This window comes from Lycorma delicatula, chromosome 4, assembly GCF_047948215.1.
Source record: "Lycorma delicatula isolate Av1 chromosome 4, ASM4794821v1, whole genome shotgun sequence".
Lineage (NCBI taxonomy): Eukaryota > Metazoa > Arthropoda > Insecta > Hemiptera > Fulgoridae > Lycorma > Lycorma delicatula.
The window spans coordinates 24,094,933-24,112,501 of record NC_134458.1 but is presented as its reverse complement, the minus strand read 5'-3'; the positions used below and the strand labels follow the sequence as shown (position 1 = coordinate 24,112,501).

The 17,569-nt window shown below is 26.5% G+C and overlaps 1 protein-coding gene across 6 annotated transcripts in view; it reads left to right on the top strand.

Annotated features, from left to right (window-relative positions):
• The first annotated feature begins 258 nt into the window (after window positions 1-258).
• bi (T-box transcription factor bifid) overlaps window positions 259-17,569 on the top strand; it is a 383,693-nt gene continuing 366,382 nt past the window's right edge. For all 6 annotated transcript variants that reach the window (XM_075362524.1, XM_075362522.1, XM_075362521.1 and 3 more), the window contains exon 1: window positions 259-923. In XM_075362524.1, coding sequence (XP_075218639.1) covers window positions 391-923 — 533 coding nt within the window. In that variant the 5' untranslated portion in view covers window positions 259-390. The remainder of the gene's footprint in view (window positions 924-17,569) is intronic.

Below are 17,569 nucleotides of genomic sequence, written 5' to 3'. Positions count from 1 at the left end.
AATGAAAAGGTAGTGTAAAGAGATGAGAGAGAGAGGACTTGCGATGGTGTATGGTGTACACGGGTGTAGCGTAGTGTAAGGGGTGGCGTGGTGGTGGTCAAGGCGTGGTGTGGGGGGAGGTGGCCGCTCCCCCTCCGGTTGACACGACACGAGCTGCGTGAATGGTACACGCCTCGCTATTGGCCGAGCGAGGCGACCCAATCGCCGAGCCTCATTAACACCGAGCGCGGAGGCGCCTCGCTCGGTCGCTCGGTCCCGGCAGTGTTGTCACGCCAGTTGACCCGTTGAGATGTAATATGTGTACTGTTTCACCCCCAACCCTCGCGGACTAGACTGGAGGCAAGGTGCCCGCACCTCGTCAAAGTGACCTCGAACTGCGGATCATCCTCCATGAGGTTCGACCAGGCAGACGTTATCACCTGCACCGCCCCGCCGTCACCCCGCGGTCCCGGCTCCGGCTCCGCCGCGGCTCCCGATAAGATGTCCTACCACCCGGCTTTCCTGCTGCACCGACCGACGGACTTCAGCGTCAGCTCCCTGTTGACTGCAAGCGGAGGCGGAGGAGCCGGCACCGGAGGCGGCGGCGCGGCGACGGGGGCCGCAACGGCGACTCCGCATCATCCCGGCGGCGGTTATCCGTTCGCTCCGGTAGCCGTAGGGTGCTATCCCGGCACGCTAATACCCAAATTGCCCCCGCCGCCCGGACCGGGACACCCTTACACGACGGCAGAGGACGTGGTTCTAGCGGCGGCCGCAGCGGCCGCTTCACATCATCATCATCCGGCCATGGTCAGGCCCCTGCGAGCAATCCAGCCGGAGGACGACGGCGTCGTCGACGACCCCAAGGTGACTCTAGAAGGAAAGGACCTCTGGGAGAAATTTCACAAATTGGGAACGGAAATGGTCATCACAAAATCTGGCCGGTGAGTTGTGTTTTTTGTTAAATATTCAGTGTATCGTGCGATAAAATTTATATACAGTTTACGCGAAAGAAATATTTTACATAAGATTTAAATTTAGCCGTAATCCTATACGTAAAAAATATATTTACCGCCTAGATAATGTATATTTTATTATGTGCCACAGTACGTAGTAAATTATTGTCGAACGTTTGTAAATAATCGGTCGATCTTATTCGTACAGATAGTGATTTATAAATGTAAATTTTTAGTACGGTATGTTATTAAGGAAAAATGAATATATATATATACATATATATATATATATATATATATATATATATATGTATTTATTTATTTTAGGCCCGCATAAATGAGTATCGTACACCTAAGTGATAAGTGTAGTCGTATATTTATTTACTTATTTACGCTTGTAGAAATATAAAACGACAGCATAAGCGTACAACATATATTAATTTTATATAATAAAAGGAACAGCAATAGTAAGAACAGATAAAAAGATGTATTAACACAATACAGTGCCATTATAGAAAAAAAATTAGTATACATTTTTATATGTAAATACCCGTTTAGGCCTATTTTAAACAAATATTTTTAATAAACGCGTTATCTTTTGGTTAATTTATATAAAAAATTAAAAAATGCAAATTAAGATATATACACATCGCATCAAATTTTAAATATTAATCATATACTGCGGATATTGTGATAATACAATATTAAAATTAAAGCCGATAAATTATTACGTCAAATGTGAAGCAGGCGCTACCGGTTAACGTGTAGGACTGCGAGTAAGAAACTTTATAGCCTGACAGTTGATAGGCGATAAACAAATTTATATTACTTTAAATCGATAAATTTACATTATATTTTTTAAGAATACTTCTTTCCTCTAATAATAAAAGAAAAAAGCCTATTAGAATAACTTTTCATAAAATTTCTATCTACATAAAAGAATTATTATAATTCGGCGATAAAGTCTATTTATTTTATTTTTATAAAAAATAATAATCGACTACAACGCTATTAAAAAAACTAAAATATAATTTTTAATTTAAAAAGAGAAATTAAATATTTCATTATAAATAAAAATGTACGAGTAGTTACAAAATATTCGGTAAATTTTATAAATATTATATTTAAAATACCTTGTACTTTTATGTAATTTTAAAAATATATAGGCCTATGTATTTTATTATTCATTATACAACATATTTTAAAATATATATTTAAAAGTTTGGTTTTTATTTTAAAATTAATTCCTTTAAAAAAAAAAAAAGAATTAATCCTCGATAAACCGAGTTTGAAATATTAATTTTGTTTAAAAATATAAATAATGTAAGCCTGCCTACAAATGAGAATATTTAGCGTTTAAAATAGACTGCAGTAGAATAATCCTTTTAATTTATTATAATATATAATACTCGGTTAAAAAAATAAAATAAAAAAACGGTAAACGAATATAAAATTTACAAGCGATTATCTTATACGATGTCACACGAAGTTAATAAAACTAATTTAAAGTTAAACCGTATGAAAAATGATTGTTATATAAATATTAATAAGAAAGCAAGTTTTAAACGAAGTAAAAGATTCGTACGAGTTAATTTTTACTCTAAATGTGCGACTATACGTTAAAAAATTACCGTTTTTTATTTTAATGTAACACCACGAGCGAAGAAATATTCATTTTCTTTACGGTAGTAGAAAATAAAATCTGTTTAACGGTACTAAATCCCTTATCTATATATACTTTTATAAATTTTAATGCGGAATAAAATAATTAATATAGCCTATATATTATTAAAAAACGATAACATAAAACGATAACGATAACGATTATAATAATAAAACTATGAGGAATCAGATGGATGATTTTCACAAATTACTTTTTACTCGAATGTTTCCCGAAACTTATCGTTTAAAAATCCATTAAAAACTATTAAAAACATTTTTATACGTGTTTTATAAAATATAATTTCATTCGCTTGTCGAAAAAAATTATAAAATTTAAAAAACCGTTCGTTATTAAATGAAGTTAACTGATCGTAAATGTATCCTAATATTTTTCGTAAACTTATAATTAATTTTGTTGAATATTAATTTAAAGCTCGTGAAAAACAATTTATTTATAACGAAAAATAAAATAACCGGATTTTTTTGGGGGCATATTTTATTTCTGCTATTTGACGTTAATTTTCTTTATTTTATAATAGACTAAAACATATTTTTAAATACCGCCTTTATCAGGTAACGTTTTTGTCAAAATAAAATATTAATACATGTAGAATCCTTCGTAGTTATTTATTTAATATTGGATGTAAAAAAATCTTCTTTAAAAAATGCTTAAAACAAATTATTAACCGACAATAATAATAATATACTTAAAAATTAAATATAAATAAATACCATAATGTACTTTTCAACGTCAAAATTATCGTTTAAAAAATTAAACAAAAATATTCGGTAATAACAAACGTTAGTTTTATACGGAATAAATTTTAATGATTTTAGTTAAATTTAAATGATAAAATACGATTTAAAATAAAATATAATTATTATTATTATTACTTAATTTATTGCAGTATAGCAGTATAAAAATTATAGCGGTTAAATAAAAAACGCCGGTTCTAGTTTCTTGTAAAAAATAAAATAAAATTTATTTGGCTGTAACGTTTAATTTGAAAATGTTTATAAAAATTTTGTAGTTTACAATAATAATAATTCATCCGAGTAAAAAAAAAATATATTTTATACAGCGTTACTTAGAAATAAAGAATTTAGATTATTATTTACAAGTAAATCAGGAAAAATTATCGTTACATAGAAAATAATATTCTGTTTTTTAACCGGACGGTATTTATGATATAATAGCTCTTTAGTTATACTTTTCTTGAACTTCAATTTTTTATAGGATTTTTTTATACGATTCATTTAATTTAAAAAAAAAATTATTTTACTCGTTAAAGGAAAACGTTGTTAATAAAATAAATAAAAACGTATATTTTTAACGGTTAAAATCTTAGTTACAATTAACTCTATAATAGTAAATTAACCCTTGAAATAAATAGTTTATCGAAATTCATCCTAACGGCAATAGAATATTATTATATATCGAAATTAATTTTTTTCCTGTTTAATTATTATTTATGTTTATTATCCCGGTATAGTTTATAGAGATCTCCACTTTATCTTGTAAAATTGAATTGAAGACATAGTTTTAATGCAATAAAACAGTAGAGATGCTGTATACACGATCGACAGTCTCTATTAACTTCAACGACTGACGCACGATAAATTTTATAAGGCGATATTCCGACTCGGTAGACGAAGATTATAAACGAAAGACGTAACGAAGAAAAAATTAATTTTAATAAATATCCCAGAAAAAATTTTAATTATAAAAAATCTAACGTAAGTAAATAATTATATATATTATTTTTTAAATCATAAACAATTTTTTCAGGGATAAAAAATGTTTAAAATCCTTTTTTATATAAATGTATAATTTACGCCTACCTTATAATCACATAATGTATGTATATATATATATATATATATATATATATATATATATATATATATATATATATATATATATATATATATATGAAGTATACTTCTTTATAAAAAATCAATTCTTCAAAACGCATCGTTTTCCTCTTTCAAAATCCAAGCGATCAATTCTTACCAAATCACTGTTAAGGTTATTTCCGTTATATTTTAAAAACAAAGGTTTGATAATCTTCATGAGAATAAGAGATTACAGTGAAACAAAAAACAATAATTGTTTTAATCGTATATATATATATAAAGCAGTAAAAAGAAGTTTTGTGAAACAAAGTTGTTTTATATTATTTTTTATATAACATTTCAGATTTTTTAAATCCTAAAACTTCTCTATTTAGACATATTAATTATATATTCGTGTGTAAAATGTATATACATATTTTAGTTAATATTATAAAAATATAATTATTTTTTTTTTAAATAAAAATAATCTTTTAAATAATTATTTTCTCAACAAAATAGAATTACTATGCTATTTGTAAAGTTAAATTTAATTATTAATATCTTTAAATAACAAGAAATTGATTGAGACGTAAAAAAAGTTTTTAAAAACAGAATAATTACACAATAACAGCGTAAATAATATTTGTTTGTATTACGTATTAAGTTACAACCTTAATAAAGAAGAATTAGAACAAAGACGTTTATGAAAACTGTAAATATAAACGCTGCATTTCTTTATGTAATAACAAATATTACATTACGCGTTATTATTTTACAAATATTTTGTATTACATTACAAATATTTTTGCAGTAACACTATTCTTGTTGTTTTGATGTTAAATGGTAATTTAAAAATTTAATTATAATTAGTCTACTGTAAAAAATTAGCATTTTAAAAGTACTTATAACGTATTGTTTACTCGGTTATACTATCAGATTTATTCAATTATTTATTAAAAAAAAATAAAAATCTTAACACAAAAACTCACAATTATTGAAATCAAGCCTTGTATCTTTTAATAAATTCGTCTAAAAAAAATTTGAAAATTTAATTATAGACTTTTCAAAATAATTTTAATATATTAAATCCAGAATTATTAAATAAAATGCGTTTATCCACCCTAATAAAAAAATAAGTCAAAATAATAATAATAATTAGAAACCTGTGGCTGTGAAATAAAATTTGTTTAGCGTTACGCGTTTACAGTAAGAAAAAAATTTAATCTATTGTTAACAATGTAATTTTCAATAAGCAGAATCGATTTAACGAAACAAAAAATATAAAAATAAAAAACCTTTCTTCTCCTCAAGAATAAAACCGGTTTGATTCATAATCTTAACTAGTTAAATTTGTTTTCAGTAGCCCATCCTGATGTCATAATAATTAAATAGGCTGTACATATTTATTAATAAATAAAGTTACAGAATAAAATCTATAGTAATTATTATTATATTCTTTTTAATAATATTAGTAATAACAAAAATAACTAATAACTTATTTAAATGGAAGGCGTACATACTTGCCCGCATGTTTTTTTTTTCTAGAGTTGTAAAGCTACCGCATATAAACTAATTTGTTGATAACTAGAACATTATTAAAGAAGATTTTAAAATAGTTTAAGTACATGTCATCACAACAATTAGTAATTATTATAATTAATAGTGGTTATTCTGAGATATAATTTAAAATTTATCCTTTTTTAATAGTATAACAGACTTTGGTAAAAAATGTTAATTTATGTGTACAATTCTTTTTTAAATTTTCTCGTAAAAATAAAAAAAAAAATAACTAAATCAGTCGTTTTAACATTTAAATGTAAAATATTTTTAAAATGTATAGATCTTAAAACTTCCCGTGAATCGCAAGCATTCGTTTAAAAATATTAAAATCGATTTAATCTAAGCTAAAAATAAATCGAATTCCAAATTTCAATAAAATATTTATTTATATATATTTTTCAATGTATTTTTTTAGGGTGACAAAAACAAGCGGTTTAAAATTGGTTTCGGTCAACAAAAATTAATTATTTTTTAGAAAGATCAATTAAAAAAAAAAATCGGTTTTGGGCATTGCTTTGCTATATTACAAACAAATCGATCAGTTCTACAATAGATTTTTTTTAAATCGGTTTAAATAACGAAAAAATAATTTTTTTATTGAGAAATCTAAAAAAAACATCTAAAAATCTAAAAAATCTAGAAGTCTAAAAAAACGCACTGGATAATTAACATTCCCGAATAAATATAGTATTCTGGATAGCAAAATATCAATTAAATTTTTAAAATGTTATAAACGATCTTTTGAACGCATTTTATTAATTTATTTTTTAAAATTTTTAGTTATTTGTTTTTATACCCCGATATGTCTTGAGATATTAGAAATTACATAAAAAACAATTACTTATTTCTATATATCAATAGCCATCTAATTTGTAGCGCTTGACGCCTTTATTCTTTGTAAGCTAAGGAATTTTATATATTACATTAAAATTTCGTCATTATAGATTAAAAAAATATAGATATAACAAATCGTCGCTTATATCTTTTGTTTAAAAAAGTAAATAAATGTTTTTAAAAATTAGACGTACAGTTTATGCGGTAATTAATCCGCGCGATTAAAATCTTCAAATATTGGAATTATAATTTAAGATGTAATTTTATTATTAATCGATAATTTATAACACAATCGGTTACAAATTATAACATTTTATTTAAATACGTTAAATGGTAACCGAAACACTTTGTTCCGTGAATTCTAAACCACCTTCCGCGTACTTCAAAGAATAAATCGTGTACTTAGAATAAAGTTATGGAGATATAAGTAATTTATTTTGTAGGGATAAAAGTTATTATTTAGCTTTACAATTATCCATTTTTATTAAAAAAAGGATGTTAGGCACTAAAAACTGATTTCGCCTGATATTGTAACTGGATTTATCCTAATTGTTAATATAAGCTTATTATATAAACAATTATATAAGCCGTAAACATACGTTTTTAACATACGCTTACTTTGTTATAATTAATTCGTAAATGTTTTAGCGTCCGCAAGCAACTTTTACAAAATTATTATATTTTTTACTATTCACAAAAAGTTAAAATTTCAAAAATAATTTTTTGAAATGGTAAAACTATTAAATTTTAGGTTTTAAAGTACGAAAGATTGGCGTTTACTGTTTTAGAAATATGTAACTTGGAGAGATACGATACGACAGTCATTATTAAATAATCCTCCAAAATCGATCTAAAATAATTTTTAGATAAATTATCTACGAGTAAGGAATTGACTCGTACGTAATGATTCCATGAGATTTGCCCGTTCTGCATCGCGTAAAAAGAGTCTTTTCTTGATTTGAGTATTTTTAAAAGTATCGTTTTGAAGATAACAAAATAACAAGGTAAGACTGGGCGGGTCTACCTAAAATATAAATACGCCCAAAACGCGACATAAAATCGCTCAAAAAACATTTAAAAAACAAAAATTTATTCTAGATGCCCATTTCGGTTGTTAAACTGTCTTTATCAGTATTCGTAAAAAAAAATTAAATGAACTGCCAGCCTCGTCCAGAAAAAGAATTTAAGCTGTAAAACATTTGTCTTTAAATTTGCACCGTTCGGCACAAATTATTACTTTTATTTATAAAACAAAAACTTTTTTTTGAGCTTCGTTAGTAATTGTTTTATTTATTAATAAACGTTTGTTTTCACCCTTGCTTATTTAACAATTCGAATTACATATATATATCATAATGGTTTTGTTCGGTATCGATGGAAGCTTATCGATCAAAGCGTTAACTATAATGTACATAGGATAAGCATCATCAACCAAATATTTTGTTGCCTAGAACCCGTTTCATTTTTACAAAACTAAATCGACAGGCGAAGTTTAATAACGAAATTTGATATAGATATTTTTTTAAAACTCTCATCGTTGAGAAAAAATCAATTTCACGTCCTTTTTAAATAGATAAAGAATAAGAAGATAAAATAAGAACTTTAAAGTCGTTAAAGAAATTGCACACTTAATTAAATCGCTAAGAAAAATAAAATTTTAATTCTGTAAAAGAAGAAAATCGCCTCTTATTTTAATACGTTTATTTATAAAACCTAATATAAAGTACTAACTTCTTTTTTAATAAAAAAAAAAAAAAAAAAAAAAAAAAAACAGATTTCAGTCGTTCAATATTAATTAATAATTAAAAAAATAAATTTAATAATGATAATAATACAATCAATAAACACCTGTTTATTAAGAATAGAATTGAAGAGTTTCTAAATAAAAATGTGTTTTAGAATACGGCTGGAAATTCTCAAAATAGAATATTTACAATCTTATCTCAAATTCTTTCTTGTACTTCTTTATTATTACTTTTTTACAATTGAATATTATTGTTATAGTTATTATTATTCTCGCAACCTGAATGATACCGACGATATTCGAATTCATCTACAGAACGATATCACTTTTAATTAATATATTATAAACTATTTAAAGTAAATGTGAACCAACGGGTATAAAAAGCTGTGATAAATATGCTGATAACCTTTTACCTGTAAGTCGTATTTTAGTGTGTTAACCCGTCTTCTATTACGGTTATATCCAAAACACTTCGAATGTTACAAATTTACTAAAACCATGTTGTAGGTATTTAATTAAATCTATAAAGAGAAAACGATACGCTATCTTTTAACATTTTATATTAATATTTAATTCCTTAGAAATTATTTAAAATAATTTGTTACACCTTTGAGTATATATATATATATATATATATATATATTCAATTTCAGTTATAATAAATACATTTTACCGGTACATAAATATGAATAATGAGACGACTGTAAAGCTCTAAATTAATAACAACGACATATGATATCAGCTGGAATTAACTAATGTACGAGTATTTGTAGATACGGATTTAAAATTTATTGTTAAAAGAAATATACACTTCGAGATTAATGATTCGATAAACTAACGTAGATTACATTTCTTATTTTTTGTAAATTATTAAACACAGCATAAATAAAACACAATGTAATTATTAACAAAAAATCAAAATGCGTTGAACATGAAAGAATATAGAAATTCAATATGTACTACGGTACGTTTTCCTGTGTATTAATTTAAAAACCAATATATATATATATATATATATATATATATATATAAAGAAAAAGGTATTCAAAATTATGTGGTGTTTATTAGTTATAATCCGTTTAAGTAATAAGTAACATGTAACAGATTTTTTACGGTTTCTTTGAGACGTTTATAACAAAAATCGTTCCCATAAATGGAAATTAGAGCCGAACTGATTTAATTATACAAATGATTATGAAAAACATCTACTTTCCATCATATAAGTCTATGATTTAAAAAAAAAAATGTATTCTGCTAATTTAAGAAAAATCTTTTTTTGTATAAAAATTTTAAAAGTCGGTTGAAATATTTTAATCTTAGTATTATGAATTAATTGCACGTAATAAAAATTATTTTGAAATTTTTTTATTATCGTAGGTAACAGAATTACGTAAAACAAAAATTATTTTTTTGTCATTAATCCTTAATAGAAATCATAAGTTCCACATTAAAAAATCAGAAAATAAACTTTATGATTGTTTTTTTGTTATCCATCCAAAGAATTTATTTTCTGATATTTAAAAATACATGAATTGTTATTTTTACAAAAAACTACTCGAATTTTTTTTAATTAATAAATTCTCTTTTACTTAACGAATTAATCTTTATTCTCCGTTACAATAGTACCACCGCTTCATCGGACTTTCTAAATCTCTATCCCCTTATATTTTCGTATTTTAATTCGCTTCTTAGTTCGTTTCCTTAAACGTTGTTTTCACATCTCGTTGTAAGTTACAATTCTATTGTGTACGTCCACAACTCTTCTTACATCAATGCTTACTACCGATCGATTTTCGTACATTTCTTTACTGTCCACAGTAACCTTATTTCTGCTGACGATTAATTATTTTTCCGTTAACATCAAAAAACAGGCCTACGGTTTATACAGTTAAAATAATAAACGGAATGTCTTATTTGTGCAGATCTTCTACTTTCACTATCGATTAATGTTCAAAATAAATACGATTAATTAAAAATAATAACATTATCGTTATGGAATATACAGCCGTGTTGTTTACGGGTACGTGTGATAATGTTATCGATGCTGGTAGGGCGTAAGCTTTTAATAATAATATATAGCGATTCTGTAAATGTAGAACTTTGCCTAGATTATTAACACGTACGGTCCGATCTTTTTTCTTATTATGCCTCTCATACTCAAGGATGTTTTATTAAAGAAAATAATATTCATTAAAGAAATTAATACAATTATAGTAATTAACACACGAACGCACACACACACACACACACACACACAGAGAGAGACAGACAGAGAGACACGTTATAATAACACGTTATTCATAAACCGTGAGATAGAAGCTCTATTAGGTATGTTATATTGAAATAAATATTTAATATAACCCAAAATAACACCAAAAACACTATATGTATATTTTACACCAGGCTTAATATAATTTTCAAGAACGTTTAACGGAATTTGTTAAACGTAACATTATAATTAAAAATAACAAATAAAATTAAAATCACATTATAGAATGAGTTGTAACAGTAGTAGTAGTATTAATAATAATAATAACGACAAAAATAATAATAATATAAAAAGTAGTGAGGATAAATAAATAAAAAACAGATATTGAATTTTTGTTTTTTTAATACATAATACTTCCCGAACACTTAGAGAAAAATAAATAAATCTGTTATACGTATAATGAGGTCGATCCAAGACATAATTAGTGACAAACTGACTTTAAACGATCCAAAATCAAGATCTAAAGGAACAGAGATTGAAATTAAGTACACGATTGATATTCTTATTACCTATACACAGAACGTAGATTTGTAGTAAACATACACAAAAGACTACTCAAAAAGTACTATAAATTTATTAAAAATATTTTTCATTTTTGCTTAAGTAAGGCTATGAAGGTTGTAACGATTATTAAATGCGCATTATTACAAGTTATATTGCTAGAAGATAATGCACTTTAAAAATTGTCTAAGTATTGAAATATTAATTCTGATATAAGTCATCTTAGACTTCAGGAACGCCTTCGGAAGTTTGTCCTGGCCGGTCATTAACGAGGCGTTTGCTAAAAGAATATTAGCGCTTACCTGATTTGAACAATTAATAATTACTTGCACGAGAGGAACGCTTATATTAGTACTGAAGAAGGCGACGTTGAATTTACCATGTTCTGGGTGGTTCCACAGGGATCTGTCCTTAGACCTTTCCTGTAAAACCTTGATTTCGACGATGTGCTGAAGCTGACGTATGAAGGAGATGTTGACCTTATAGCTTATGCTGATTATGTCCCTTTTAGTCGCCGGCCACACTCAACAGGAGGTTTGAGGATGCAGCTGCCGCCGCAGTCGTTAAAATTAAAAGTCGGTCGGATGAGAGAGAGGGGCTTGTATCTCGCACCTGGCCAGTCTTTTGCTGCTGCATTCACCGGTAGGAGAAGAATTAGGGACAACCAACATACGTATTGCTAATGCCCTCGTACCGATGTCCAGGTCCGTATCGTACCACGGTGTGACTCTACAGCGCAATAGATTGTTCGATGCACATAGACGGGAATGGAACCTGATCGTGACCTCGGTGACCAGAAACATCGGAGCAAAGGAGAAGGGCGCTAGAGACTGTGACGAGAGGTAGACACGGGTAGGGACATCGAGGCAGCTCCGCTCAGGAGATTGCGACTCGTTTGGGCGAGTCGCTTTCGATGAGTAACCGGGGACCCCTTGTGCTCGGGTATTAAAAGACCGGAGACCCGGCTGGGGCCCGCCTTCACGGGTGAGCTGTAGTTAGAGGCACGGCAGTAAAGGGCCGAGTCCCGACCAGCCGGGTGAACGACCCCCGCGGAGCACGACTTTGTCGGATCCCATGGGGTCTCGAAAAGTTTGAGGCAAAGGCATCGACTGAGGTTGTGCAATGCTCTAAAATCAACGTTGATATTTTAAAATTTTCCTGTTTTCTGGTTTTTTTTTGTACGATTTATTTCAGTTAGTTTACAGAAAAGATATCAAAATTTAAAATAAAATAGAAATAAAATTAGTATTCGAAGAATAAATATTTATTTTCGAGCAACTATAAGGTGTACTTTGATCTTTTTTCGTTTTTTTTGCTTTTCTTCTTTCATCTATTATTTATATTTTTGTATAACCTTTTCTATTAATTTCTGTTCGATTCTACTCTAACATTCTAACGTCAACAGCATACGTAGTCACTCGACACCCCATTTTTGAAATCATTACCGTTTTTATTTTCTAATCTATTTCTGCTCTCACAATTTTTAAACATCTGTTTTACGCATCTTTCGAGTACTAGATTAACTAAATGTAGTTAGGAAACTGTATTATCTACCTACATATTTTCCTTTTATTAAAACGTTTTTCAAACTTCTTTACTTTTTAAGTTTATCCACGCGATATTCCTCGGTAAACACTTTTATTATAAAATGCTTTACAATTTAGCATTCATATTTTTTATTTTTTGTAACCGTAAAGCATAAAGTTCCATATTTGATTTTTTAATTTTAAAACAACCTTCTCTTAATATCATTTTAAAACGCCGATATCTTTGTTTTGACGAGATCTGCTAACTTAAATCAATCGATTTTTTATAACTTTCCTTTCATAAATAACCTTTTTAATTCTACTGTTAAATAAAAAATAAATCTTTGAGTTTTTCGTTTCCGAACAGCTATGTACCGCGAAACTATTTATTTTTTCTGGCTTTATTCTGTTTAATATTTCTCTAGTGTCCTTACATACGTTCAGAGAAGGCTTTTTTCTTTCTTCTAAACAAATATTGCTTTTAGATGTCTTTTCTAATTTTCCTTCCTTAAAACCTTCAAATTCTTCTTTGCTTTTAATTATATACAAATAACTTATTTAACTCTTAACGTAACACATAATTAAATTTGACGGGATTAATTATTTTTGGATTTACTTCATTCTTTCTCGAATTTGAAATTCTAGGTATAATTAATCGGTGAGAAAAAGATGTAGTTACGTTAAGGAGAAAAAAAAAAATTTTATCAACGCTGAAATTCAGCGGTAAACGGCTATAAAATAAGTATTATCTTTTATTAAATAAAATATAACCTTTCTCTTTAACTATAAATCTAGAAGATTTATTTATGACGACAAACATTTCGGATAGAATATCAAAATCTTTCAGAAACAGCATAAGAGATAAACCTTTACGCTTTTAAATTGTAGAACTATTAAAGCTATTTGTATCGCACGATTAAACTAATATTTTCTTTTCTTTTGAGAAAAGTTTTCTTTATTTGTTTTGATTTTCTTTTCCTTTTATCGTTTCATAATAATTCAAGAATTTCATAAAATAATTTAAATTAATTATTTTTTTATTTATTAACGATAATAATTTTATTACTATGTAATAACGTTTTAGAAATTTAACGAGTTTTTAATTTATTTTTTATTTAAACACCTTTTCTCCGATTAAGCAATAAAAAACATTCTTTCCCGTAAAATTTTTACCAAGTATTTTTTAACGAATTATGTTAAAATATAAAAAGCTAACCGATTTTCCATCGTATAAATCATTTCGCTTTTACAAATTATTTTATATTCCAAGAAAATATATTTCTGTATAACAGTAGCGATTGTAGGAAAAATATTTATCACTACTATTAAATTATAATTATTATTATTATTATTATTAATTAATCGGTTACATTTTTAAAAGAACCTAATTCCATAGAAAGTAAAAGTTATTTGTGTTTATAGTAGGTTTACCCACGTATAACCTTAAAAAATTGTGTAAAATGACATAATGACATTTTATGAAATTTTATTTTAATAAATAAAACTACAATTTAATAAACAAATCACTGCATTTGTAAATAAAAACAATGGATATATATTTTTTTATTCTAAAAATATCAAATATTATGCATTAAAAATACACTTCGACTGCTATAACGGTTACTATTATATCGATACATTTTATTATTAATAATATTATTCGTTCAGTTAATATAAACGTAAACAAACGATATAAAATAACATTTTACGGAAAATTTTAATGCAAACAGTTAAATTAAATTTCATTTATTGAAACATCCGGCTAACAGTTTTTTTTTATTACACCATTTCTTATCTGTAACTTGGCTGATCATATAAAGGCAAATTATTTACATAACTGTAAAGTTAAGCGTTTTATTTATTTTTTCTTCACGTTACGGTTGGTGTTTATATACATATATATTTTAATAAATTTCTTATTTATAGATATTGATAATTTCTTAACACTCGAGATATTCATCTGGTTATACATTTTTTATTTTCGCAAAGGTTCTACAACATTACCTATTGATGTCGTATAATTTAATTTTACTAAAAGTTTCCATTCGACTGAAAAACTCCCAAGAGTAGATCGAATTATTTAGAGAATGCATTTATTGTATAATGGGAATATATATTTAAATTGTATTATTTTTCATTATCAGATTATTATTATTCTTTAATAAAATTAATTAAAATGACTTATTAATTTCCATATTATAAAAATTCATCTACGTAATTAAATAAAAAGTTGTAGGAAGTGGGAGTGCTGTTATAAAAACGCTATCGTCACTGCTTCGATAAATTAATTTCAAACGGTTTTGATTTTTTTTACAACATTTTTACTAATATTTCTATTTTTTTTTAATATGATTGTTAATATGGTATAATAGCACGATTTAACTAATACATTTAAATAAATAAACTTTTCCACGGAATAGAGGTAACAAAATGCATTATCCATGTGTTTACAACACCTCAAAGAGTTTTCTTTTATAACGACAGAACTATATTGAATAACTATATTTTTGATGTAACTGATCCCATTTTCTCTTTAACAGATGTTTGCCGAGAACAAATAAAGAATATATCCAAGAATATAAAAGAAAAAATTAGGTTTCTTTTAATAATAAATGTGCGTGTTTTTTTGTTTTTATAAAAATAATTATGAACTAATATCGATTTTAATAATCTGTAAATTCTAAAACACTCATTTTGATGTTAAAGAAATCATTTACCATCTTGTTTTTTTTTAATTTTATTTAAAAATCAAAATTTACAAATAGTTCTATATTTAGTATTATTACTTTCTTTTTTTATATACTCTTTGCCACATTTATATACTATTTCCACACGTTTATATTTTTTCAATATCAATTTAATAATCTTATAAAATTCTGTAAATTTAACATTCACATTTAATAGATCTTGTTACTTATTATAACTTAGTTTTTTTTTTTAAAAAAACGTTTTATATAATCGCTGTAATATCTAATTAAAAGAAAAATCAAATAACAATATTTCTTCAGATAAAACCGATAAATAAACCTAATTAAGAACATATTAGCCGATACGGTTATATAATAATAAACAATAACTACGTTCTTATTTCCCATTTAAAATAAAAATTAAGTTTTTATTTTTGATTTATTTTATGTAACTTTCAGGCCTTTATTAATAAGGCGCTTTTTAAAAATTTTACTTAAAATTTAATAAATTTTTTCTAAGGTAATTATTATTTTGTCATTATACTAGTAATCTACTTATAATTTTCAAATCGAATACCAAAACTTGTTGATTTAAATTACGTGTGTAAAATATCTGATTGTTGATGCTTGAGGTTATCAAACTCCCTGTCATATTAAAAAAAAATTTCCGAATACTTTTGATGTTACAACGTATAAAAATAATGTAATTTTCTTTATTTAAAATTCCTCGTAGAAACGATCATTTCTGTAAGAGGCGCTACAACCAGAATAAGCAAAGATTAATATGAACAATATATTTGCGGTCATTGATAAATTTTAATATATTTATTAATAATAAAAAAAAATCGTTACGAATCTTATAGTTAAACTATTCTAGTGGAGAAATATGAGATTACTCATGTTTTCCCCATCCTAAAACATATTTCTTTCGTTTCTTTATAACTCTCCTGCTTTAATAAATAGGAATAGCCGTAAAATGTTGTTTAATTTTGTCTTGAATATTCAAATAAGGATCGTGAAAAAAGTATAAAGAATAAAAAAAAAGATTTTTGAAACGAAGCATACATTTTTCATATAGTTTAGATATGAATGCTTTAATAATTTTGTCCTAGTACTATATCCGAATAAAAAATGTAATCTCACCAGAAAACATTATCGTGAGAAGCTAAAAAATTTACTGCAGTCGGTTTATCAATAATAATATTTTGATTTTTCATTTATTAAAAACAAAAAATTGCCCTTTAATTTATAAATAAATAACTTTTCAGAATAAGATAAATATACGGTAAATATTAATTAATGTTGAAAAAGAATCCCGATTAAATAAATCATATTTTCTTTTCTTTTACGTTAAAAAAACTTATTCACACACAATAACGTAATTTCATTTTAAAAGTTTAGAAATTTTTACTATATTTTATAGGTTTTTAAAAATATAATAATATATTATAATAGATTCCACTCGTAAGTAGAGGAATTTGATTAGTAAATAGAGTAATAATTATATAATTTAGCCGCAGAAACAATATGTTCTTTACGTTTTACTATTAAAAATAAAATTATTAATGCGATTATTTCTAAGATTAATAAATGTTATTAAAATTTAAAATAATAATGAAAGTGACTTTTATATAGCGTCTCTAAACAGTAAGTTACGTAATAAATTGTATTAAAGCATATTATTTACCCTATCTGAAATTTGATCCCAGATACGAGCATATATTTGGCAGCTGAACATTAACCTCTAAAATCAGATTAGATTTAAAACACCTTGACGAGAACAATTTAAGTCATTGTTCTTAACAAAGAAACAAAAATATATTTACTTTCCAAGGTCACGATCTATAAATATAATTAAAAACTTTTCATCTTAATAATTATTTTAGAATATTATAAAAATTATTTTAAGTTTATAGAGCTTTAAAGAAAAATCCAATTTTACGCCCTTACAAAACTAATACCTTAGAAGAAGGGTAAAGAAAGTAGTATAAATAGGTAATAACTGATGCGGTTAC